General features: G+C 38.5%; 1 protein-coding gene and 1 long non-coding RNA gene across 5 annotated transcripts in view; both read left to right on the top strand.

Annotated features, from left to right (window-relative positions):
• ANKRD50 (ankyrin repeat domain containing 50) overlaps window positions 1-11,557 on the top strand; it is a 50,873-nt gene extending 39,316 nt beyond the window's left edge. For all 4 annotated transcript variants that reach the window (XM_048847274.2, XM_048847275.2, XM_048847273.2 and 1 more), the window contains exons 4-5: window positions 2,383-5,930; window positions 8,776-11,557. In XM_048847274.2, coding sequence (XP_048703231.2) covers window positions 2,383-5,927 — 3,545 coding nt within the window. In that variant the 3' untranslated portion in view covers window positions 5,928-5,930; window positions 8,776-11,557. The remainder of the gene's footprint in view (window positions 1-2,382; window positions 5,931-8,775) is intronic.
• Window positions 11,558-12,030: 473 nt separating this feature from the next.
• Window positions 12,031-19,132, top strand: LOC125635515 (uncharacterized). Its single transcript, XR_007356288.2, has 3 exons — window positions 12,031-12,139; window positions 12,771-12,863; window positions 18,490-19,132. It is a non-coding gene; the product is annotated as an uncharacterized LOC125635515 (long non-coding RNA).
• The last annotated feature ends 8,138 nt before the right edge of the window (window positions 19,133-27,270 follow it).

Genomic DNA, 27,270 nt, shown 5'->3' with positions numbered 1-27,270 from the left:
GTTTCAAATGACAGAGATCGGTTGTGTGCTACATGTAACTGATTTTTTTTATACGCTACATTCTATGCATCTGCTACATTCTGGGAATAGGCAGGCTACTAAAACTTCCAAGAGTCCAATTTTGACATATTTCCAAGTGTAGTATTCTTGTATGTATAATAATTTCCCTTCTTCCTCTTAAGAACAGAGAGGAAGACAAAGGGACCACGTGACATTGAGGAAACCTGGTTCGTTGTACTGCTGAAGAAGTTGGAAATTGATCTACGTTACAACCTTCATTTGCAGAATCATATACTGTGCAATTTACAGGATTAAAAGGATATTTAAATAGCTCTCTGATAGTGTCTGCTTTCAATATTTTGAAGGCTGTTAAGGGAGATTAAGTTGATCACGCTATCAGCAGTAAATTGTATTTATTTTTAACTTGGAAATTCTCCATGATTGTGCATTTGTTGTTAACCATAATTTCCTCTATTGTGAGTGAATTATCCTTTTCTACAGTATATAACTATAATATTGTTCCAAATCAAAATAGCTGCATTAATTTCAAACAAGAATTGAGTAAAATATTAAAATGGTATGGTTAATTCTTTCTGAAATGTAGAGTGTATTCAACTCTCGGCATTAGAGTATATTAAAATTTTAATTTTCAGAGGGCAATACTAGTAATTATAATTGTTCTTACCTGCCTGGATCATTTTTTAAGATTCTGATTAGTCCATTTTAAAGAGGTTTTTAATACTTGTGTTGAAATTTTATTTTTGCTAGATACAGAAATCAGTCAGCACTTTAAAGAACACAGTTATTTAGGTAATACAGAATAGTGGGGAAGTACTGAAATCCTCACCCCAGTGTTTAGTAACTTTTAAAAAGTCAAATAGCTTACTATGTTGTAATGAGGAAGATAAATAAGTAGTAATACTGTTATTCTGTTAGGTACTTTTTTAGATCCTACTTGTACTTTTACACTTACACAAGGTCATCATTCAGATATCCTGGGCCTGCAAAGATTTAAGCACAGGAATAGTCATAGGTTCATAGAGTTTTTAAGGCGTCATCTAGTCTGACATACTGTATATCATAGACTATTTAATTTCACCCAGTTACTCCTGTATGAGCTCAATAATTTGTTTTTCACTAAGCCATATCTTCCAAAAAGACACCATCTTGATCTGAAGATATCAAAAGGTGGGGAATCCCATAGTAGTTTGTTTCAATGGTTATCGCTGTCACTGTTTAAAAAAAAAAAAAAAAAAAGCCTGATTTCTAATTGAAATGTGTTTGGCTTCGGTTGATTGCCATTGATTCTTGTCATGCTTTCATCCACTAGATTTAAGAGCCTTTTAGAACTTGGTACTTTCTCCCTGGTATGTGTGGACTGTAATTGAGTCACCTCTCATTCTTTTTTTGATAAATTAAACAGATTTAAGTTTCTCAGGGCAAGTCTATACTACAATGCTACATCGGCACAGCTATAGTATGTGTGGTGAAGATGCATAATTACTCCACTTCTGAGAGAGGCGGAAGCTATGTCGGCGGGAGATGCTCTCCCACCAACATAGTGCTGGTGTGAACAGTGCTTAGGACAATGTAGCTTGTGTTGCTCAAGGGGTGTCTTTTTCACATGTATTTTCTTTGAATGTGCCCAAGTTACCAAGGGAGTCACATCACTCTGTATGACTGACATCATTATTTAACGCTCCACCAGTCTTTGTCATCTGCAAATTTTATCAACAGTGATGCTATGTTTACTTTCAGATCATTGATGAAAATGTTGAATAGGATTGGGTCTATTGAGTAGATGATTGTGAAGCCAAGATTAGATTTCAACTTTCAAATGAATTAAAGAGTATTCTTAAAAAAAAGCGAGCAGTGGAGTCAAGATGAACCAAAGGCTGAGCTGTTGGGCTAGATGGTCCGTCAAACAAACAAACAAAGACAACTTATGTTCCTAAATTTCTCATATTCCTAATATAGAATGTGTTTTTTGTTAAGGGTGCAGATCAGTTTTTTTACTATTTCCGATTATTTATTTATTTATGTGCTGTCAGTGTGCTTGGCATTGTTTGACAGTGTCACAATCCCTGTCCCATGGTCCAGTTCAGTTTTGTTTACTAATGTACATTTCTCTTTTTGGTGGAATATGAAAAAATATGCCTCTTTATACATTATAGCACAGTTCTCAGCTACTGTTATTAGTTTAGATGTTTATCATTGAATTTCAGATATACTGTGTTAATACATACATAATTTCTCCTGTTTCCCAAACTTCCTGTCCAAAAGCCTTCTTTTTCTTTTGTAATATTGAACAACCAAAACCAGTAGAAAACTAAACCATAGAATTGTTCATTGACCTTTATCTTTCTTGTCTCTTTTTAATAGGTTTTCGAAAAATAAGTCTAGATGATCTCCGAAAGGCATATATTGTGAAAGATGTGCAGCAGTATATTCTCCATCGTTTAGATCAAGAAGAAGCACTGAGACAACATCTCACAAAAGAAACTGCAGAAATGCTGAACCAGCTTCACATCAAAAGCAGTGGTTGCTTTTTATATCTAGAACGTGTCCTAGATGGAGTTGTGGAAAATTTTATCATGCTAAGAGAGATCCGTGACATTCCTGGAACACTAAATGGCCTATATCTCTGGCTTTGTCAGAGGCTTTTTGTAAGAAAACAGTTTGCAAAGGTCCAGCCAATTCTGAATGTAATTCTTGCAGCTTGTAGGCCATTGACTACAATAGAATTGTATCATGCAGTGTGGACCAAAAACATGACATTGACTATGGAAGACTTTCAACGCAAACTAGATGTTTTGTCAAAAGTTCTTGTTGATGGGCTAGGAAATACTAAAATTTTGTTTCATTACAGTTTTGCAGAATGGCTGCTGGATGTAAAGCACTGTACACAGAAATATTTATGTAATGCAGCAGAGGGACACAGAATGTTAGCAATGAGTTACACCTGTCGAGCAAAGGATTTGACACCATTAGAGGCCCAAGAATTTGCATTGCATCTAATTAATTCAAATTTGCAGTTAGAGACTTCTGAGTTGGCTTTGTGGATGATATGGAATGGCACACCAGTCAAAGACTCTTTGTCCACTTTAATCCCGAAAGAGCAGGAAGTACTACAGCTGCTAGTAAAAGCTGGTGCTCATGTCAACAGTGAAGATGACCGTACATCTTGCATTGTACGACAAGCTCTGGAAAGAGAAGATTCCATTCGTACCCTGTTAGATAATGGGGCATCAGTAAATCAGTGTGATTCAAATGGGAGAACATTGTTAGCTAATGCTGCATATAGTGGTAATCTTGATGTTGTTAACTTACTTGTTTCTAGAGGAGCAGATTTAGAAATAGAAGATACTCATGGGCAGACAGCACTTACTTTAGCTGCTCGACAAGGACATACCAAGGTTGTCAATTGTTTGATGGGATGTGGGGCTAATGTAAATCACACTGATCATGATGGCTGGACAGCACTACGATCTGCAGCTTGGGGTGGACACACCGAGGTGGTTTCTGCACTCCTTTACGCTGGAGTCAAAGTGGATTGTGCAGATGCTGACAGTAGAACAGCCTTGAGAGCAGCGGCATGGGGAGGACATGAAGATATAGTGCTGAATCTGCTACAACATGGAGCTGAAGTCAACAAAGCTGATAATGAAGGTAGAACGGCTTTGATTGCAGCAGCATACATGGGACATAAAGAGATTGTGGAGCACCTCCTTGACCATGGTGCAGAGGTAAATCATGAGGATGTGGATGGAAGGACTGCTCTGTCTGTTGCTGCACTTTGTGTACCTGCTAGTAAGGGGCATGCTTCAGTGGTTAGCCTTTTAATTGACCGTGGTGCTGAAGTAGATCATTGTGACAAAGATGGTATGACTCCACTGCTGGTAGCTGCCTACGAAGGACATGTAGATGTTGTTGACTTACTTCTAGAAGGAGGAGCTGATGTGGATCACACTGACAATAATGGTCGTACACCCCTTCTGGCAGCAGCCTCTATGGGCCATGCTTCAGTTGTAAATACTCTTTTATTTTGGGGTGCTGCTGTGGATAGCATTGATAGTGAAGGGCGAACAGTTCTTAGTATAGCCTCTGCCCAAGGTAATGTTGAAGTAGTACGGACTCTGCTGGACAGAGGATTAGATGAAAATCATAGAGATGATGCAGGATGGACACCTTTGCACATGGCAGCTTTTGAAGGTCACAGGTTGATATGTGAAGCACTTATAGAACAAGGTGCTAGAACAAATGAAATTGATAATGATGGACGTATACCTTTCATACTGGCTGCACAAGAAGGTCACTATGATTGTGTACAGATATTACTGGAAAATAAATCTAACATTGATCAGAGAGGCTACGATGGGAGAAATTCTCTCCGAGTTGCTGCTTTAGAAGGTCATAGAGATATAGTTGAACTACTTTTCAGCCATGGAGCAGATGTAAACTACAAAGATGCTGATGGCCGGCCAACACTCTACATCTTGGCATTAGAAAACCAGCTTACAATGGCTGAGTATTTTTTAGAAAATGGTGCAAATGTAGAAGCAAGCGATGCAGAAGGAAGGACAGCACTCCATGTTTCCTGCTGGCAGGGCCATTTGGAGATGGTGCAGATACTGATAACATACCATGCTGATGTGAATGCTGCAGACAATGAGAAGCGGTCTGCTTTGCAATCTGCTGCTTGGCAAGGCCATGTGAAAGTAGTTCGGCTTTTGATTGAGCATGGAGCCTTAGTTGACCACACCTGTAATCAAGGTGCTACTGCACTCTGCATTGCAGCACAAGAAGGACACATTGATGTTGTGCAGATATTACTGGAGCATGGTGCTGATCCAAATCATGCAGATCAATTTGGACGTACTGCTATGCGTGTTGCAGCAAAAAATGGACATTCTCAGATTATTAAATTACTGGAAAAATATGGTGCATCTAGTCTAAATGGCTGCACTCCATCACCAGTCCACACAATGGAGCAAAAACCCTTGCAGTCAGTCTCTTCAAAAATGCAGTCATTAACAATAAAATCAAATAGTTCAGGAAGCACTGGTGGAGGAGATATGCAGCCTACTATGCGTGGTTTGTCTAATGGGCCTGCTCATGCTTTCAGTTCTCCTTCAGAATCTCCAGATTCTACAGTGGACCGCCAGAAGTCGTCTTTATCAAATAATTCCCTGAAAAGTTCCAAAAACTCTTCTCTGCGTACTACATCATCTACAGCAACTGCTCAGACAGTGCCTATTGATAGTTTCCATAGTATGTCATTTACAGAACAAATACAGCAGCATTCACTGCCTCGTAGCAGAAGCAGGCAGTCAATTGTTTCTCCTTCTTCCACAACTCATTCCTTAAGTCAGAATCATAATTCACCAAGTAGTGAATTTGAATGGAGCCAAGTAAAACCCAGTTTGAAATCAACTAAAGCAAACAAAGGGGGGAAAACAGAAAACTCCAGCAAATCTGGATCTGCTGGGAAAAAAATCAAGCAGAGCAGCTCCTCCCAGCCAAAAGTTTTAGAATATGAAATGACTCAGTTTGATAAACGAATACCTGTTGCTAAATCTGGGACCAGTGTGCCACTTAAATCAATGCCAGCCGAGTCACAGTGCAAAATTTTGGTCCCTCCATCTCAGCAAGAAGTTTGTCGACCTCAGCAACAGTTCCTAATTCACCAACAGAGTGGGGAACAGAAGAAGCGAAATGGAATAATGACAAACCCAAATTATCACCTTCAAAGCAATCAGGTTTTTCTTGGTAGGGTTTCCGTCCCACGAACAGGACAGGAGAGAGGACTTCAAGAAGTTTTGGAAGGCTATCCTTCAGAGACAGAACTAAGCCTTAAGCAAGCCTTAAAACTTCAGCTTGAGGGAACTGACCCAAGCTTCAACTACAAGAAAGAAACACCACTGTAATAGGTAAACCACTTATCACATAGGACTTGTCTGCATGGTGCATTAGTGTGCACCAGCTGGGATGTAAGTGCTAGTGGACACCATTGTATTGCACAGTCCATGTAGACCCTGCTGGCGTACACTAAAAATTCCTTAGTGCATGTTGACATAGTCCCAAATAGTATTAGGTCACTGCACACTGGGGAGCTTTTAATGCACGCCAGCAGGGTCCATGTGCATAGCTTGCGACACACTGGTATTCACTAGAACTTGCATCTTAGCCGGTACACAATAATATACCATGTAGACAACCCATAGACAAAATATGTGCATTTTAAATAAATAAAATATAACTAGTGTAATTTTTTTTAAAGAATCACAAATTTTTAATAAAAATTGTGAAGTGTCAGATTTTTTTCACATGTGCTCATTGGATTTCTACATTATCAAATGTTTTTCAAAACATCAGCATAAAACAATTGGATGATCAGTACACTTTCTTGTAAATTGATATAAAGCTAAAGGCAAGGTGTTGCTCCAGTACTTTTGATAAGTAGCTGAATTAGTAGCATGCTTCATTCAAGCAATCAAGCATACAGACTTGATTCACGGCATTATTTTCAACTAAAAGGATAACATTAAAATACCTTGCTATATTTTCAGTGCTACGCTGAAATTCATTTGTTTACATATACACTCTTCAAGAAACTGTAAAATATTCTTTCAAGTTACTAGAATAAGTTATCTACAACTTTAAATTGAAATATTTAATGTGGCTATATCCTGCAGTGAGAGAAATACAAAACAATGCCTCTTTAAAGGAGATGGGATTCTAAATGGCCTTCATGCATCTCATTCTAGATTATTGGGCTAGTTTTCTGAGTGTGGGAATTGTGTATTCATACAAAAGTTCTTAAGTATAATCTAAGACTCCAAATTAAATTAATTTTGGTTTCTCACTCTCTACGTAATACATTTTCAACCAGAAATTCTGCAGCTTTCAATAGCTTTTTTCCCTACAGAAATTATCCAGGAGTTAGTTAAATAGTTAATTCACTCTCCTCCAACCCTCATACCTGCTACATCCTGATGAAGTTTGAGGTTTTTTTAAGGTATTTTGACTTTATTAATAATGATCCCAATAAACATTTGAGTTTCAGAGGAGCAGCATCTTTTTGAAATGGAAAAGCTTCATATACATTGCTTATTTCCCATAATATTTCTTTTGTTCATTTACATGAACATTAGAATGCTGACAGACCAGATTTGTTCCTTCTTAAAACAAAAATGTTCTTGTTAGCTGGCTTAATCTTGCAGCAAGTCAACAAGGATTTTTTTTGTGAACAGTTGCTTATTAGTTTTGTGTCAGTTACCTGATGATGAGACATTCATACATCTTGCTCTAGCAAAAGAAAGAAGAGGGTTTTTATCCCAGGCTGCCTTGGAATGTAGAAGTCATTTTCACCCACATGTCTGTCCCTTCCTACTATTCCTAGGCAAGAAGTTTAGTTCCTGAGGTTTATTGTAAAGGGAAGAAAGCCAAAGTATTATACAAAATCCTAAGTTGCTTCCCGAAATGTTTGATGCAACTCTAATGCTAACCAGTTAAAACAACTTGATGGCTCAGACAAAGGCCATTCAGAGTTTGCCTCTATATAAAACTTTAGTATTACTATCTATCTTCAATTATATAGCAACTATAGCTGCAGCCTTGTTTCTAGTAGATGTCTTGGGGTAAAATTTTCAAAAGCACCTACGTTACTTAGGTTCCTAAATCTCATTAGAAGTCAACAGGACTTAGACTCCAAAGTATGCTAGTCATTTTTGAAAATGGGACTTAGGTTCCTAAGGCACTTTTGTGTGTTTGAAAATTTTACCCCTGATGCATATAATATTTTATAAGGTTAACATGCTGCATAATCAGTTCCTTTATTTCATAACTCTTCTATAATGTGAGCACCCCAAACACTGTCTTTAAATAATAACTAAGTGAAATGAAATTCAAACAACATGATGGAACTGTGGAAGCTGTGTCAAGGACTCCACCAAACTGAACCCACCAGAACAAAACTCTGCAGGAGTGTAGATACAATCATTCAATTTGCTAACTCTTTAGAATTGTGTGACTTAAATAGATTTAAAATATAAAAAAAGTTTGTGAAATAACCCCATATATAATATTATAACTGTATGTTGACTCTGTTCATTTAGCTCTTTTTCCATTTAACAGCTGCCCACCTGCATAGTGTTAAAGTGAAATATGACTAAAGAGCAGCTTTTGCATTTTTAATCCTTTTTTACAACTATGTTTTTTAAATGTAAATATGCATATCAGTTGTGGAGACAGCTGCATGGTGCAGCCTCAAAACTATCTTTTACTTCGAAGTCTTCTCTATTTCTTTGCCACATCCAAATTAAAAAAAAAAAATCCACTAACCAGCAAAACAGAGATTGAATACTTCTTGAAATTCAGCTCAGTGCCTGCCCCAAAAAATATTTCACAGATTAATCTTGATTATTTTGAGTGAATTACCTATGGAACATCATGTTAGAAAATATTACTTCATTATGTAGAATCTCATTGCCAATCTAATATCCAAGGATTTCCAGGAATGGAACTCCAGCTGTCACCACTTGTTGCCTTTTTTTGGCAATATTTTCAAAAGTTTCCATAGGTATTCGAGCCATATGAGTGCCAGGATGGATGGTGAATGCAATTGTGTATTTTTGTTTTTAACGAAAATCTTTGTTTCAAGACTCATATTTCTAAATATCTTTAGTTAGAAACTATGTGTGTAGTTGTTTTTCTGTATATACTGTATGTATATGTAGTATTCCCAAATTTAACTTTTTAATTTTGCACTTTTAGGCCAATTCCATGATGCTATGAACAGAAGAGTTTCTGCCTGGAATGGTTTAATCAGCTGCCTGGGATGAAAGCATATAATGCTTGGTAGTCCACCTAGAAAACTAAGAATGTGATTACCACAGTACAATTACCTTAATTACTGTAATGTGCCTAAATTTTAAGGCTGCCTTCTCAGTGTAACTCTCTGTGCTTCAGAAGTTTATTTTGTGTACTTTGTACGTAATACACAGAATAAGCACTTTTTTTTCTTAATTGCAGAATAATATATGCTGTGTTTCCCTGACAACACCTGAGAAATCGTAAGAGCAAGGATTTTTGATATCCTATTCCAGAAGGCTTGATAAATGTGCATGTGCCACAATGAACTATATATGGGAGGACAGTGCTTTTTGTATTTATTTTATTTTCCTGTGGCAAAAGAAACTAAACATACAGTTTATACCATATTTGTATTGCTATAATGTATGGTCATTTTCCTGTGTATTTCAAAAGTTCTCTCAAGAAAAACAAATCTGGTAACAGTATTTGATGAACTTACAGTACTTGTATGTTCTGTCTGTAAAATTACTTTGTTCAATGGTAGAGTTGCAAGATTATAACCATACACCACACCTCTGGGATTTTTTGTAATAAAATCTAATTTCTACAATTACAGCTTGATATCTGGATGTACAGACTGGCTACCACTGAAAACGATAGAGCTATGCATGTGTATCCAAGGGCAAAACTTAGTCCATACTAAATAGTCTAGTATGTTAAAAAAAAAAAAACTGGATTAATTTCAATATTAGGTGCTTAAGTGTAATGTGCTAAAATTTAAGGCCTGATTCTGCTTTCACTTACACCTCCATAAGAACTCAGGAATAACTGCATTAAAGTAAGTGAATTTACACCTGTGTAATATTTGTGCAAGCAAGCAAAAACAGGTCCATTGTATGTAACAGTATACACTATGAAATTTTCTCCATTTACAAGGGATGAACATGCACAACTCTAACTCCATCGCTCATGAGTCATAAAAATGATTAACACCTGAAAATATAAAGTATATTGCACCATTCACTATTACATAGTCTGACTCTAGATAATAAAGGTTAACATTTTCTACATACGTATTTCCTTTAAAGACTTGAATTCAACTTTTCTCATATTGTGATTCTGTGCATTCCCTGAATTGTGTGATCCAAAGTCATGATGATAATCTATTTATAAATTTAGATAAATGGCCCTTGGATGCATATACATTGTATATTCCGGGACACTGAAGATCTCGATAGGTTACTACTGTGGTGAACAGTCATCAGAACATAATTAAATTTGATTTTTTTAATTAATGAACCACCTTCTTATTCACTCATATTATCAAATGTAAAAAGAAAATCTTTCATAGGCATATGATGTGTAGTAAAATGTAATGTTAGAAGTTGACACCATAGCAATATTGATAATTCTGAAGTGAATGTTTTAAGTATTTAATTTTTTGTCCCTGTGGGATATTTATAAAATAAACACAATGGAACTCTTGCAGAATAGCCTTAAGAATGTTAATGGTTCAGTAAAGAGAGAGTACCAGAAAGTTTCAGCAGACTTGTTATGAACCTTAAGTATAGTGCATTTGCAATACTGTGCAAGAACACAACTTTCTCTTTTCTATTGGGTGTATGTTTTGTTCTGTAGAAAGATATCCCAGAAGGCTTACCTTTTCTACTACTTGATTGTCGTTGGGATTATATTTATTTAATTTTATTGTTTTGTTTTGTTTTATTTTTGTTACAAAGTGCGCATTGGGTCACAGGGTCCATTTCACAATGGGCTACAGTTTCCAGACAGCTTCAGGTTTTTGTATGAATAATATTTACATTTGAAACAGTTGGTGGGTAAACCCCACATATAAATCAACTGAAAGACCTGTTGAAAAGTTACTTTCAGAATCAAAATAACAGTTCCTGCAGCTTTTCAGTATTGCTTTGGAATAGAGCATGAATTACTCTGTTAAAATACTTTGATGAGGGTGTGAGACATTCCGCATTGCTTTTGTGTGTGATTTTAATATTATACCTTATGTGGTTTGTACCATGCTAAGAAAGTAAAAACTAATATCCCCCAAATGTTAGCAATTCAGTTTGGACTTTTAAAATGTTGGGTGATGTCCTGCTGTCTGTACAATCACACAGAAGTCAGTGGGGTTGCACACTTGTAACTCAGACCAGAATTTAGCCTGTCAAATATTTCTCTGTTTCAGATCTTGTTTTCATAAGCCACTATGCGACTAGTCCTATCTCCTCCTCCTGACATTTCACGCAGTCTCTCCAACAACCATCTCCAGAAGTGATCACAAATTCATGATGGGAAAGCTAGAGAAAAGACTGTCTTGTGAACATTAACATCAATACCATATACTTGTGGAGAAAGTCTTCAAAAGAGAAAAGTATTTAAATTTTTCAGAACTAAAAAGGTATTGAGGTACAGTGATGCCCTTTTGTCTTTGTGATCAGTATTGAAAGTATTACCATTGATTAAAAAATAAAAGGCTGTTTCCCTCATTAATCAGCTATGCAAATGTGTGTTATGCTTAATATCCTCCATCTGATCTGTTCAGTTAACTTTGTTTGCAGATAGACTCTTTTTTTTTCCCCCATCCCTGGATTGGGTTGTATATAGCCTATAATGTACATTGAATGAATTTCACATTGTAAAATTTTTATTTTATTCCTTGTATTATATTAAGCAAAAAAACCCTATGTATATGAAAGTGCATAATAAATATATTTGCTTTTCAGCAGCTATCTGTTTTATTTTACAACCTCCTTTCTTGGGACATTTCAGGAAAAGGTTCTTAAAAATTAGGAAAACTTGACTAGCATTTGTTAAGCATCTAATAAAACCTAATGAAAATTAGAATATGATTTAGAAAGGTCGTAAGCATTTGAGGCAAGCATTTTCAAAACTGGCTGCCCGAAGTTAGCTCCTAAGTCCATATTTAGACACCTGTTTGTTTCCTGATATTTCAAAAATGCCGAGTTCTCAGCAGCTTCCACTGAATTCAGATTTAGTATTTCACATTCTTACGAGGCCTTGAAACCAGTAGGAAAAACTTCTCTTTCGAGATGTGTTGCCCATGTCCATTTTTGTTCCGGTGTGTGCATGCCCAGTGCACCAGAGTCAGAGATATTTTTTCTTAAGTGGTGCCCATAAGGGGAAACACATGCATCCTCAGCAGTCTTGTGCTGCTACACAATGCTATGGAGGGTGGAGCCACCTTTGATCACTCTCAGTTCCTTCTTACAGGACAGATCCCAACATAAAGGGGAAGAAGAATGGAATGGATATGTGCAACACATCTCAAACAACAGTTACAGAACAGGTTAGTAACCATTTTTTCTTCAAGTGATGGAACATCCATTTCACTTCAAGTCACCCCTGAGCAGTTAAGTCTGGAGACGTGTTTTGGAATCTATCTGAACAATGACTATAGATCCAAATTTGGCAAAGTCCTTTGAACATCCAAGGCATGGAGCCTTTCTTCAACCCCATGACAGCAGGGTTAGGAAAGAATGTCAGTAAGTATATGGCTTGATTGAGGTGGAATTGTGAAACTACTTTAGTCAGGAATTTCAAATGCAGACATAAATATACCTTATCCTTATTAAAGCAAAAAAAAAAGTGTAAAGAGGGTCATCTACCAACACTCGTAACTCCATTACCCTTCTTACAGATAAAATTGGTACCAAAAATGCTACTTTCATAGAGAGATGCAGTAAGGAGCAAGTAGCCATGGGTTTAAAGGGTGGACTTGTTAACTCTGCCAGCATCAGATTCAGGTTCCAGGGAGGAATGGGATTCTTGACATGGAGATATAACCTGTCTAGACCTGTTAAGAATCTGATAGACATAGGGTTGGAAAATACTGAGTGGTTCACAACTGATGATTGGAAAGTGGAGGTCGCTGCCAGATGAACTCTGATGGAACTAACCAATAGACCCTGCTGTTTCAGGTTAAACATATCCAAAACATGTTGGATAGAGGCCAGGACTGGTGAAACACCTCTCTGCTTTCACCTTATGAAGAATAGTGTTCACTTCATCAGGTAAGCATACTTAGTACATGGCTACCTGCTGTTCAGAAATGTTTTGCACATTTGGAGAACACTCTGTCTCTTGAGGAATTAACCATGGAGCAGACAGGCCATGAGATGGAATAGACGGATTGGGGTGTAACATCTGTGGCCCTGGGAGATCTTCTTGTGATCTTGAAGTAGTGTCATAGGAGCCCTAGACAGAGAGGCTCAGCAGACTGGATAACCAATGGTAGCGAGGCCAAACTGGTGCTAGCGTGATCCTGCTTGAGTTTGGATAACATCTTGGGTAGGATAAGAATAGAAGGGTAGGCATTCAGAAACTTGTCTCTCCAAGAGAGAGTAGGAAAGCATCCATCAGGGAGCCCAGAACGAGAACTGAAGTTTTATCCCGCCAATAAGATTTATTAGTTAAAGATACAAAATTTTAGCCCAGCTATGGAATAAATCTTCCTACCAAAACAGTCTAGTCTCTTTGCCTCTTTGTTCTTTGGGATAGGAGGTCATTCCTGTTGTGCTTTTTCATTCATGGTGAGACATCTAAGGAACCACTCTGAGGGGCACATCTGCCACTCTGCTTAGAGAAAAATCTCTGATGCATTGGGCATGCACACGCCTGAAGTAGAATGAACATGTGCAATCACTCAAAGAAGAACTTCATTGTACTTTCTTTCAAGATGACCTGTATACCATTACATCTGTCAGGAAGACTAGCAAACTAAACACCCCAATTACTATAATTCCCTTATATCTGAAAGAAGGGTTTTGGGTTTTTTTTTGGAAAATATATTTTTTCATATATCCTTTTCCCCAAGAGTGTTCCAGTTATTTCATATCTCTGTGCCAATGAAGTGATTGCATAGACATGATTTTACCCAAATCAGAATTCCCAGGAACAAAATCTGCATTTGTTGAGCACAAAAAGGGCTATGAATGTTTACTAGGGTAAGCTAAAATCTTTTGAAGAACAGTGTGTGGCTTGTTTAAAGGCCTAGCAAAGGGATCAAAACTTCAGAGTACTATGTCTAGGTGTATTTGTGATTTTCTTTGTTCTTTTTGTTATGTAAAAGCACATTTTCTCTTGAGGCCAAGTCATGTTGTTACATGAGCATATTTTTGCATCCCACTCGAACACAGGCTTTCTTCTTCCAGTGAGGCCACCAAAAGAGGAGTTCTTCAGGCTGTTGCTTAATGTAGGCCTGCCCTAGGGTAGTCCTTGCTACATCAACTCTTTGTACATTTACAATGGAAGAAGAGATGGTCAACAAGAAGGAATTTCCAATAATTGTCATAACCTCTTCTTCCACTCTAATTGTATTCTGCTCCCTTCTTTAGAATCAAAATTATGTATATTAGTGTGGGAAATTTCTGAGTGTCAAGGAAGAACTCTGCTATTTATCTGCCTTCTGTCATTGACAGTTTAGGTTTGCCTCCTTGTTTCCTGGTAAGCACTCATTCCAGTCCTTGTACTTATGACTTTGTTGGTTTGTAGGATTAGGAGGAAAAAAAGGGCAAACATAATTACTGTAAGTAGTTTTTCATTCACCTTTTGTATACTATTTCTGTGGTTTTCCTTCTCTAATCATTGAGCCACTTTTGATATGCTCTTTATGCCAAGGAATAACAGCATATGCATTGGATTAGTTCACTATTTTTCACAAAGACAGCAAAGTATTTCCTGTGAATTAATCTCTAAAGACTTTGATGTTCCACAGTCACAATTTTTTCCCAATAATCATAATAATATTTAAACAAAAGTATTGAACACCTGTTTTTAATCTTTGATCCTGAGGAATATGTAAAGTCATATTAAATTAATGCTTCAAATCTTCTATACAATCTTTAGGACAGTTTTGCTTGTGGGTTGTGTGTATTTTCCAAAAGGCATTTGGGACTAGTTGGCAGAGTAAACTAATGCAAAGCTTTTCAACTGAAGGCCCTGTGAGAGAATCATAGAAGATTAGAGTTGGAAGAAACCTCAGGAGGTCATCTAGTTCAACCCCCTGCTCAAAGCAGGACCAACCCCAACTTAAATCATCCCAGCCAGGGCTTTGTCAAGCCTGACCTTAAAAATATCTAAGGAAGGAGATTCCACCACTTCCCTAGGTAACGCATTCCAGTGTTTCACCACCCTTCTAGTGAAAAAGTTTTTCCTAACATCCAACCTAAACCTCCCCCACTGCAACTTGAGACCATTACTCCTTGTTCTGTCATCAGCTACCACTGAGAACAGTCTCGATCCATCCTCTTTGGAACCCCCTTTCAAGTAGTTGAAAGCAGCTATCAAATCCCCCCTCACTCTTCTCTTCTGCAGACTAAATAAGCCCAGTTCCTTCAGCCTCTCCTCATGTGCCCCAGCCCCCTAATAATTTTGTTGCCCTCTGCTGGATTTTCTCCAATTTGTCCACATTCTTTCTGTAGTAGGGGCCCCAAAACTGGATGCAATACTCCAGATGTGGCCTCACCAGTGCCAAATAGACAGCAGTAAGAAGTTGGCATTGATCTAAACTGTAACTTTTCTACACTGGAGAGAGTTCCAGTGTCAGAAATAGAGTAGACTGAAAAATCCTACGATTGTGCCAATAGTTTTATTAAAGGATTCTCAGAAATTCTGTGCAGATCATATCAACCAATTGACCGTTATCATGAAGATTTCATTTATTTAGGTCCCAGAAAGACCTTTCCCTTTTATTATTGTAGGTTTACAATAGACAAGTTAAATCTTGAAATTGAGGTACATTTTATGCTACAGAAATTAAACTTTAAAAAATTCTTGCACTATACTTTTTTGTCTTCTGTACTTCTATTAAGCTTTGTGTCCTGCAATTGGAGCTCTGCAAGTTAAAAGGGCGCGGAGTGCTTCTGAAGTTACTTCCTGTCTGTGCTATTGGTTGTTCCTTCCCTCCCTTCTCTACTAGAGATGTGGGGGAAACCATTTTGCTGATTTTCTGCACATTGTGTGTCTGCGCTCTCCTGCGGGCTGCTCTAAACTCCTCCAGCTGCTCCAACCATGCCACTACAATGTGCCTCCACAATGTGCTCCAGTCGTGCTATACTCCTCGTCTCCACCTGCAATGCCCCCTAGCCTGGTGTAGGAGCTGGCTATGCCATCTCTATGCCTGAATGGGACTCCTCAGCTGGGGAGATGGGCCTATGTTCTGCTTCTTTTGTGCTGCCAAAGCAGGACACTTTCTTTCAAAACAAAGGTTTCAGAGTAACAGCCGTGTTAGTCTGTATTCGCAAAAAGAAAAGGAGTAGTTGTGGCACCTTAGCGACTAACCAATTTATTTGAGCATAAGCTTTCGTGAGCTACAGCTCACTTCATCAGATGCATACACATCCGATGAAGTGAGCTGTAGCTCACGAAAGCTTATGCTCAAATAAATTGGTTAGTCTCTAAGGTGCCACAACTACTCCTTTTCTTTTTTCAAAACAAAGCAACAGTAGTATGAAATTGTTCAAACTTTGGCACAATCTTATCTTCTGAAATGTCATGGGCTCCCTTGCCAAAAATACAGTGGTGACACACTGTTGTATAACTTATTTTCTACAGTCTCAATAAATACATCCCTAAGATGTCTACATAAACAAACGCTTGGATGAAAAAGGGCAGTCTCAAACTAAAAATGAGAAAGACTTTAGGGTATTCCTAAACTGCCATCAGGGAGATGTGATTGCAGTTGATGTAGGCATACCCAAGCTATCTTTAATCAAAACGAGCTCGAGTAGCAATACAGTGTAGCAGTAGCAGCACGGTTCAGCCTCTCCAGTGTGTACCCAGGGTCCTTGTACTTAGGAGGCTAGCCTGTGCTGCTGCTTATGCTGCCGTGGCTAGACTGCTGTTGTTATGTGAGCTAGCTTTGATCTCTTCAGATCAAAGCTAGCTCTGGTATGTCTACAGGAGCTGCAGCCACCTTTAGACATAACCTAAAGTGATGCTGGTTAGAGGGGGGAAATATTTTGAAGAACTAGCCAGGACGTTGACCTCCTTTCGACTACAGCACCAGGGGGAGGAAGGAATACCTCAGTAAACTCACCTTCAGAAAGTACTGTAACTGCTTTTTGTGTCAAGAGTGTCATGGCTAATACATCAGAGTTTCATTTATTATCACAAACTGGAGACTGTCCCTCAAAGCAGCACACTTATGAAGAAGTGCTATGCTATGTCTGAGGAAATTACTGGCAAAGGTATGTTATTACATGATTGTCCATTATGGAGATTCCTCTGCTGCAGCTACAACTGGCCTCTGTTAGACAGGAAACTAGTCTAGATGGACCATTAGTTAGATCTGACATACTACTCCTTTATTTGCAAATGGTGTCAATTCATAGATTTTTTTTTTTAAGGCAAGAAGTCTGACTTCTCACATAACACAGGCCATAGAACTTCAGCCAATAATTTGTGCTTACTTTAAACCTACAGATAAATTCTGGCTGGATTATGTAAAGGTTTAGGGAATAGGACTTTCAAGTTCCTATGGATGATCACAGTAAGGCAAAATAAGACTGTTACCCTGATATATTACCATTTTTAAAGGAAACTGCTATTCCAAGCATTTGTCATAGCTTCATTGAAACCTTTCTAGTTTGAATTGCTATTTGATTTAAAAATTAAAATTGTATTTCTAATTGCACATTGACTGGCATAACTAGCAAAGCATAAGTACTTTCAGTTGAAGAGTACCACTAATGTATTCAGAAATATAATCATTCTGCATGCAAGACATGAATTTATTCCAAAGGCAAGCACATAAAGCATAGGGAGGACTTACATTCCTTACAAGTTTCAGGACTTAAAAGTTCCTGAAGATGACATATATCATTCATTTTCTACGTCAGAACCCTTCACAGAAAGTGAAAGTCTTTCTCTGACTACTCAAAAAGTAGTGACTACTTGTGGCACCTTAGAGACTAACCAATTTATTTGAGCATAAGCTTTCGTGAGCTATAACTCACTTCATCTGACTACTATGTCTAATGGCAGCAACCACATATGTCACACCCTCTGAGAGACTAAAGATGAGGCCTCTTCAACACGTGGTAGCAAGAAATTTTCAAACTCGCAGTTTATGGCATGAACCTGGTAATAATTCCAAACAAGATTAGGAAAACTCTTTTGTGGTAGAAGGATCAGTCACATGGTGAGGGGAATTCGAATCAGTCCATCCTCTCCTTCCATGATGATTACCACAGATGCCTCAAAAACAGTCTGGAGTGCACATCTCAACAATCTGGTAACATGACGTCTCTGGAACCAGCAAGAGTGTAATCTGTATATCAGTGTTCTTGTGTTAAGGGCAATATAATTATCACTAAAATCTTTCCTACCTCAGTCAAGGGGCAGCTGAGTCAGGTGACCAAAAGCAATATGACAGCAATGTATTATGTAAACAAGAAAGGAGGAGCATGCTCTTCCCAGCTTTGCAATGAGGCAAGGAGACTTTGCAAGTGGTGTATTATTCACGAGGTTGATGTGATAATTCATGTACCAGGAGCCCTTAATCAGCAGACCAATTCCTCCCACATGAATGGCCCTTGAACATGTAATCAGGGAAATTTTTGCTCTGAAGCACACTCCAAATATTGATCTTTTTGCTACAAGGTTCAGTGCAAAATGCCCTCTTTTTTTGTTCAACAGGTTCAGCCCCGTACCTTCTCTCAGATGCTTTCCTCCTCAATGAGAATATGAATCTGATGTACACCTTCTCATCTTTTCCGTTAATATTGAAGGTCATAAGGAATTTCAGCCAGGATAATTCTGCTCACTTTTGCTTGGCTGAGTTACACGGACTTGCTCCTTCTTTCAAAGAGAAACTTCAAAGTACTGCCTCTGTCATCAGACCTACTCTGACAGCAGCATCGGAGGGTGTATGAGCCAGATCCATCTTTGCTACATCTAGCAGCAATAGATCCTTGACAGAATTAGAGAAATCTTTCTCTGAAGATGTACAACATGTATTACTAAATGTGAAAAGACTGACTACTAGAAAATGTTATGAGTTGAAATGGAAAAGATTTTTCTATGGGATGCTAATAAGGATATTGATCTTGTGCCAGCTCCTATACAATTCATTTTAGAGTACTTGTTGCTTCTGAAGGACCAAGATTTTTATATTAAGTCACTCAGGTACATTTAGCCACAATTGCACCTGTTGATGGTAAATCAGTATTCTCTCATCTGATTGTTAAGAGATTTATGAAAGGTTTACTAAATCTGTATTCTCCAAAAACAAAGCCTGTTCCAACCTTGAAATTAAACTTAGTGCTTTCACAAATTATATCACCTCCATTTCATAGATACGAAGGTCAGAAGGGACCATTATGATCATCTAGTCCAACCTCCTGCACAATGCAGGCCACAGAATCTCACCCACCCACTCCTGCAAAAAACCTCTAACCTATGTCTGAGCTATTAAATCGTGGTTTAAAGACTTCAAGGAGCAGAGAATCCTCCAGCAAGTGACCCATGCCCCATGTTATAGAGGAAGGCGAAAAACCTCCAGGGCCTCTTCCAATCTGCCCTGGAGGAAAATTCCTTCCCGACCCCAAATATGGCGATCAGCTAAACCCTGAGCATATGGGCAAGATTCACCAGCCAGATACCCAGGAAAGAATTTTCTGTAGTAACTCAGATCCCACCCCATCTAACATCCCATCACAGGCCACTGGGCCTATTTACCATGAATATTTAAAGATCAATTAATTACCAAAAGCATGTTATCCCATCATACCATCTCCCTCATAAACTTATCAAGTTTAATCTTAAAGCCAGATAGGTCTTTTGCTCCCTTTGCTTCCCTTAGAAGGCTATTTCAAAACTTCACTCCTCTGATGGTTAGAAACCTTCATCTAATTTCAAGTCTAAACTTCCCAATGACCAGTTTATATCCATTTGTTCTTGTGTCCACATTGGTATTGAGCTTAAATAATTCCTCTCCCTCTCCGGTATTTATCCGTCTGATATATTTATAGAGAGCAATCATATCTCCCCTCAACCTTCTTTTAGTTAGGCTAAACAAGCCAAGCTGATTTCATAAGATAGGTTTTCCATTCCTCAGATCATCATAGTAGCCCTTCTCTGTACCTGTTCCAGTTTGAATTCTTCCTTCTTAAACATGGGAGACCAGAACTGCACACAATATTCCAGATGAGGTCTCATCAGTGCCTTGTATAACGGTACTAACACCTCCTTATCTCTACTGGAAATACCTCACCTGATGCATCCCAAGACCGCATTACCTTTCTACACGGCCATATCACATTGGCGGCTCATAGTCATCCTGTGGTCAACCAGTACTCCAAGGTCCTTCTCCTCCTCCGTTACTTCTAATTGATGCATCCCCAGCTTATAACTAAAATTCTTGTTGTTAATCCTGAAATGCATAACCTTACACTTCTCATGATTAAATTTCATCCTATTACTATTACTCCAGTTTACAAGGTCATCCAAATCTTTCTGTATGATTTCCCAGTCTCTCTCTAAATTGGCAATACCTCCCAGCTTTGTATCATCCGCAAACTTTATTAGCACACTCCCACTTTTTGTGCCAAGGTCAGTAATAAAAAGATTAAATAAGATTGGTCCCAAAACTGATCCCTGAGGAACTCCACTGGTAAACTCCCTCCAGCCTGACAGTTCACCTTTCAGTAGGACCCGCTGTAGTCTGCCTGTTAACAAATTCCTAATGCACCTTTCAATTTTCATATTGATCCCCATCTTTTACAATTTAACTAATAATTCCCCATGTGGCACGGTATCAAACGCCTTACTGAGATCTAGGTAAATTAGATCCACTGTGTTTCCTTTGTCTAAAAAATCTGTTACCTTCTCAAAGAAGGAGATCATGTTGCTTTCGCACGATCTACCTTTTGTAAAACCATGTTGTATTTTGTCCCATTTACCATTGACCTCAATGTCCTTAACTACTTTCTCTTTCAAAAACTTTTCCAAGACCTTGCATACTACAGATGTCAAACTAACAGGCTTGTAGTTACCCGGATCACTTTTTTTTCCTTTCTTAAAAATAGGAACTATGTTAGCAATTCTCCAATCATACTGTACAACCCCTGAGTTTACAGATTCATTAAAAATTCTTGCTAATGGGCTTGCAATTTCCTGTGGCAATTCCGTTAATATTCTTAGATGAAGATTATCTGGGCCCCCCGATTTAGTCCCATTAAGCTGTTCGAGTTTCGCTTCTACCTCAGATATGGTAATATCTACCTCCATATCCTCATTCCCATTTGTCATGCTACCATTATCCCTAAGATCCTCATTAGCCTTATTAAAGACTGAGGCACAGTATTTGTTTAGATATTGAGCCATGCCTAGATTATCCTTGACCTCCACTCCAACCTCAGTGTTTAGCGGTCCCACTTCTTCTTTCTTTGTTTTCTTCTTATTTATATGGCTATAGAAGCTTTTACTATTGGTTTTAATTCCCTTTGCAAGGTCCAACTCTACTTGACTTTTAGCCTTTCTCACTTTATCCCCACATGTTCTGACCTCAATAAGGTAGCTTTCCTTGCTGATCCCTCTCATCTTCCACTCCCTGTATGCTTTCTGCTTTTTCTTAATCACCTCTCTGAGATGCTTGCTCATCCAGCTTGGTCTGCAACTCCTGCCTATGAATTTTTTCCCCTTTCTTGGGATGCAGGCTTCCAATAGCTTCTGCAGCTTTGATTTGAAGTAATCCCAGGCCTCATCTGCCTTTAGATCCTTAAGTTCTTCAATACAATCCACTACCCTAACTAATTTCCTTAATTTTTGAAAGTCAGCTCTTTTGAAATCAAAAACCCTAGTTGCAGATTTATTTTTGTTAATCCTTCCTTTCAGTTTGAACTGAATTAGCTCATGATCACTTGAACCAAGGTTGTCCCCTTCAACCATTTCCTCTATGAGGTCCTCACTACTCACCAAAACCAAATCTAAAATGGCATCCCCTCTAGTCGGTTCAGCAACTACTTGGTGAAGGAATCCATCAGCTATCGCATCTAGGAAAATCTGAGCCCTATTATTATTACTAGCACTCGTCCTCCAGTCTATATCTAGGAAGTTAAAGTCCCCCATGATCACACAATTCCCATTAGTATTTACTTCATTAAAAACATTAAAGAGGGCTCTATCCATATCCAGATTGGATCCCGGCGATCTATAGCACACCCCAAGTACTATCCCAGGGGAGGCTCTAGTAGTTTTCTTCCCCAGTGTAATTTTTGCCCAGACGGACTCTGTCTTATCCATTCCATCGCTTCTTATTTCTTTACAGTCTACCTCATCATTCATATACAATGCTACTCCACCATCTTTATCTTTATTTCTGTCTTTCCTAAACAGCACATACCCCTCAATACCTGTAGTCCAGTCATGACTACTATTCCACCATGTTTCTGTTATCCCTATAATATCTGGTTTCACTTCCTGCACCAGAAGCTCTAGTTTCTCCATTTTGTTACCTAGGCTCCTCGCATTGGTGTACAAACATCTTAATTTTTGCTGTTTGGCCTCGCTCACATTCTGTACCCTATTAGGCACAGTCATTCTACAGCCAGTATAACCTATTAGACTGGAATCCACACTACCCTTCCTCCTTACATACATTCTCCTACCCATGGCTGTATACTTTCTTACTTCGTTTTCTTCCCACTCAATGCTAAAATCCAGCGTGGAGATTACCTGGACATCTCCCAACCATCTCCCTCAAATTCCTAGTTTAAAGCTCTCTTAATCAGTTGTGCCAGCCTCCATCCTAGAAGTCTATTTCCTTCCCTACTCATCCCGAGAAAACTGTCCTCTGTCCATGAATGATTCCCAGTGGCCATACATCCCAAAGCCCTCCTTATAGCACCACTGCCTAAGCCATCTGTTGATAGTCATAATCTTGTCACACCTTTGTTGCCCTTCTCTAGGAACAGACAGAATCTCACTAAAGATCACCTGAGCCTCGATTTCCTTAAGTGTCTTCCCCAGCCTAGCATAGTCTCCCTTGATACATTCCAGCGAGAATCTAGCTGTATCATTTGTTCCCACATAAAGGATAATTAGGGGATTCTTTCCTGCAATTAGGGGATTCTTTCATTTGAGCCATTATCTAATTGTTCTGTTTCACCTTTCAATTAAGACTGCTTTTATCATAGCAATAACATAAGCGAGGGGGGCTAGTGAACTTCATGTGTGGATGGCTGATTTCCACCCCCTCCCCCCATTTACAGTTCTTCGTAAAGACCAAGTAGTTCTTCATCCTCACCCAAATTTTATATTAAAAGTAATTTCAGACTTTTATGTTAACCAATCCATTACTTTAACAGTGTTCTTTCTCAAATGGCATTCAAATAAGAATGAAGCAAAATTACATTGTTTGGACTTTCAAATTGAGTGTTATCATTCAATTTAGTTAGGACTAAGGATTTTAGATTATCACTCAGATTGTTTGTCTCATGTGTGGATAACTGTAAAGGGAATCCCATTTCAGTGCAAAAGTTATTTAGGTGGATCAAACTATGTATAATAGAAGCTTATGAAAATCCCTCGCATTCCCCTCTGCTAGGTTGAGAGCACACTCCACGAGAGTAGTGGCCACAAGTATGTCTAAAACAGGTTCCATTCAGTGAGATTTTTAAAGTGGCCACATGGAATTCATGTTTTACTAAACATTATGTGTTAAATACTACAGCTAAGTCTGATGCTACGTTTGGCACATTGGCTCTTCAGTCTTTGTTCAGTTTGGATGGAGGGTAAGGAGTCCTATCTCCTTATATATTACTGACTAAACTACCCCAAGATTGGGAATATGCTGAGGACACTCGAAGAAATGAAGGTTACTTACCTCTAACCAAGGTTTTTTGAAATGGACTTGGCATATTCATATTTCCTGCCCTCCTTTCCCTCGTCTACAAAGTCCTATGTACTCATGGTTCTGCATTAGCGATGGAAGGAACTGACGCAGCAACTGCTGCTGCACCCTCTTTTATAGCTATACCCTCAAAATGTGCTTGGACACAGAGGGCAAGGGCAGAGAGGGGTGCTTGAGTGATTGATCAGGCACTGCTAGTAGAAGACTGTGCTGTTCAACAACGGCACCTGTTGCCACATATTCTGAATGTGCGGAGTCCAACTTGAAGAACATTGGTTACAAGTAAGTAACCTTCATTATACATAATAGGGCCTGATTCTCAGTTACATAAAGACCTCTTTAAATCCATTTTAATGCACCAAGTTTTATAATGTAACTGAGAATTGGCCCCGCCAATGTTTGGGTTTTTCAAAACTATATGGCAAATGTTATCAACTGTGCATCTCAACCTTCATTTTTGTGCCATTTCTTTCTTATATTCTGTTATGAATATAATAGAAATCAAAATAATATGTGGAGTTTCCTGACCTGGTGATTTTTAATGGTTCCCTCATCTTGATTAGGTGTCTAATTTTGTGTAGATTTAATGATCTGCATTTAATGTTTGATTCTTTCAATTAAGAGAGATTTACAATATGGGAGATATGATTTTATACAGGATAATGAATCTTGAGATCTGAAATTTTTCAGACATAGGACAGGGCAAGAGTATCTGCAGGGAGATTTGTATGTCCTTCCACTTATTCTTATCTATAAACAGTAGAGCAGAAAAGAGTGTGTTGAACCATTAAAGAACAGGCATGATTAAAGGGAAGAAGTAGTTATTATTTATTTTATTTTATTCAATTCACTATCTGCCCTTTCCAGAAGTGATTATCATAAAAATGAATGTTAATGCCAGAGATAGATACATAATTGATAGCAAAGGTAAATAAAGTCCTCATTTTGTCCACAGAATATGTTCAATGAAGATAAGAGTGAAAACCTCCCACTCTGTCCTGTTACTCTTTTCTGGATGGGTGAGATATAGTTCAGTCCCCATGGCCTCTGTGAAGATTGAGACCTGTTGGAAATAGTTTTTTAAATAATTCATCTAATAATTTTTTAAATGTGTGAAATTAAATTATTCAGGGCTATTCTTATTTACCTTAGATAGTATCTTGCTCCTCAAATAGTCACATGGATTTCAATAGGGCTACTGACAGGAAGGTTCTATTTGCAGTAAGGGTGGCAGAATCTGACCCCCAGTGAATATTAAAAACAGCGAGGAGTCCTTGTGGCACCTTAGAGACTAACACATTTATTTGGGCATAAGCTTTTGTGGGCTATAGCCCACTTCATCAGATGCATGGATGAAGTGGATTATAGCTCACAAAAGCTTATGCCCAAATAAATGTGTTAGTCTCTAAGGTGCCACAAAGACTCCTCGTGTTTTTTACTGATACAGACTAACCTGTCTCAATGAATATTGTTCAGCTAGGTCTCGTGATAGTTATGGTGGTTTTTATTATGTCTGTTCATAGGAATTGACTTGAAACTGCCAGCTCATTATATAAAGGCTGCTGAACAGCTGTCAGATGATGATGATGATGATGACAACAACTGCTACTTTTGGTCACCACTGACCTGCGTCAGATCAGAAAAGTGACTTAGCCATAAAAGGCTTTTTATTATCATTAATGAGTGTTTTGATATCAAGATCCTATAGCAAATAAGTCCCAACTGCATTTGTTTAAGCAATCATGTTTGCCATGGCATGCATTTAGGGTAATTTGTGTTAATATTATATATAGGGTGACCAGACAGCAAATGTGAAAAATCAGGACAAGGGGTGGGGAGTAATAGGAGCCTATATAAAAAAAAGACCCCAAACTTGGGACTGTCCGTATAAAATCGGAACATATGTGCACCCTAATTATACAGTATAGAATGGAAAAAAATATTCCTTGAAACAAAAGAACTTCCAAACATGTTTGGTGAAAAAACACATGACTACTCGAGAGTCTTATTGTACCCAGAAAGTTAGGAACAACTGAGTCTTTTTAGCAAAGAGACAAAAGACACTCCTAAGACAAAGAAATGCATAATTAATTAAAGCTTGCCAGACATCAGGGGACAATGACTTCACATCAGAGCCAGACAACCCAACAAACTGAACCAGTGGAGAGCAATTTATACATCAAAACCTAATTTGTGTATTAGTCACTAAATTTTCAAATGCTGGTGAGCACAAACACAGGAGAGAGGTAACACAAGTGCACACTCTGGCAAAGCTAGATGTTTCCAAAGGGAAAAATGAGTGCAAATATTACAAAATAAAAGAGGTTAAGAAACTGAAGACTTATTTGAAATTGTGCCTGGTAGCAAAAATGCAGATGACTCTATCCAACCTAGTCAGCCCCAAAAAACCTATGTTAGAAAATTGTCTGCAATTCAGTATTCAGATACACTTTCAAATTCGCCAAACCATTAGGCAGGGTTGGCAGAAGGAAGAAGATTGCCAAACTTCAGCCAGGTGAAAAGAATGCATCTGATCTCAAGCAATCATTAAGAAAAAGCTAAAGATGTCTCTCTAGCATTTCTAAAGTTTGCCTTATTGAAATAATCTATTGTACAGTTCCTGAGTTTATGTAAAATACTCTCATTTTGTATATATAGATATCTTATATCCCATATCAGAAGTTTTATTAGAACAATAGATCTATTAAGCTACTAGGTTTTATTAGTTCCTGGGCAGTCACTTAAGACAAGTTTCACTATCTTTCACAGAAGACTGGTTTGAGCAGTATGATCCAATTTAAAGCTGAGCCACAACCCATTCTCTGGGGGAGATACCAAATGTACTTCAAAAGCACAGTTGCAGCGGCACAGGAGTCAGCAACCAGAGCTGTAAACAGGGGAGTTGAGTGGGAGTTCTGTTGGAGGAGAAGGTATTTGTATTTGTATTGGTATTTATAGAGGCCGGTAGGGGCAGTGTGCTGGGAGAGAGGCTGAGCCCTGATTAGGGGGCGGGGCTTCTCTGACTAGGGGTCCTCTAAAGGTAGCCAGCCAGTCAGGCAGTGGAACAGGAGCCAGCAAACAGAGCTGTAAACAGGCGAGTTTGAGTGGGAATTTGTAAGGGGAGTTCGGGGGGAAGACTAAGAGAGCCCGGCAAAGGAATAGACAGGCTACTGAGGGGACTGTGTGGTGGTCTGGTAGCGTTTTCGTGCTCGCTGGCAGTTTGTTTTGCTGTGGGAGGTTTGGTTTGTGTTTCCCAGACTAACAGGACTTAGGTGGGAAGGCGATGACAGATACAGTGGCAGCAGTGGTAGTGACCCAAGTAGGGGAAGACACAATGAAGATGACTGGATGTAGAATCTGAGGCATGTACATGATCCTGCAGGGGGTACCTGAAAAGAGTTTCGTCTGCATGAAGTGCCACCTGATAGAGATGATGGAAGAAAAGATCCAAGGATTGGAGATGCAGGTGGAAACTCTGGTTGAATTTAGAAGGGGGTTCGAGCGGATGATGGAGCAAAGACATGAGGAGGCTGCAGAGAAAAGCTCAGACTTGCAGATGGAAGCAG

Source organism: Caretta caretta, chromosome 4 (genome assembly GCF_965140235.1).
Source record: "Caretta caretta isolate rCarCar2 chromosome 4, rCarCar1.hap1, whole genome shotgun sequence".
NCBI lineage: Eukaryota > Metazoa > Chordata > Testudines > Cheloniidae > Caretta > Caretta caretta.
Note: the sequence above shows the minus strand (reverse complement) of the source record. Positions and strands in the feature narration are given on the sequence as shown.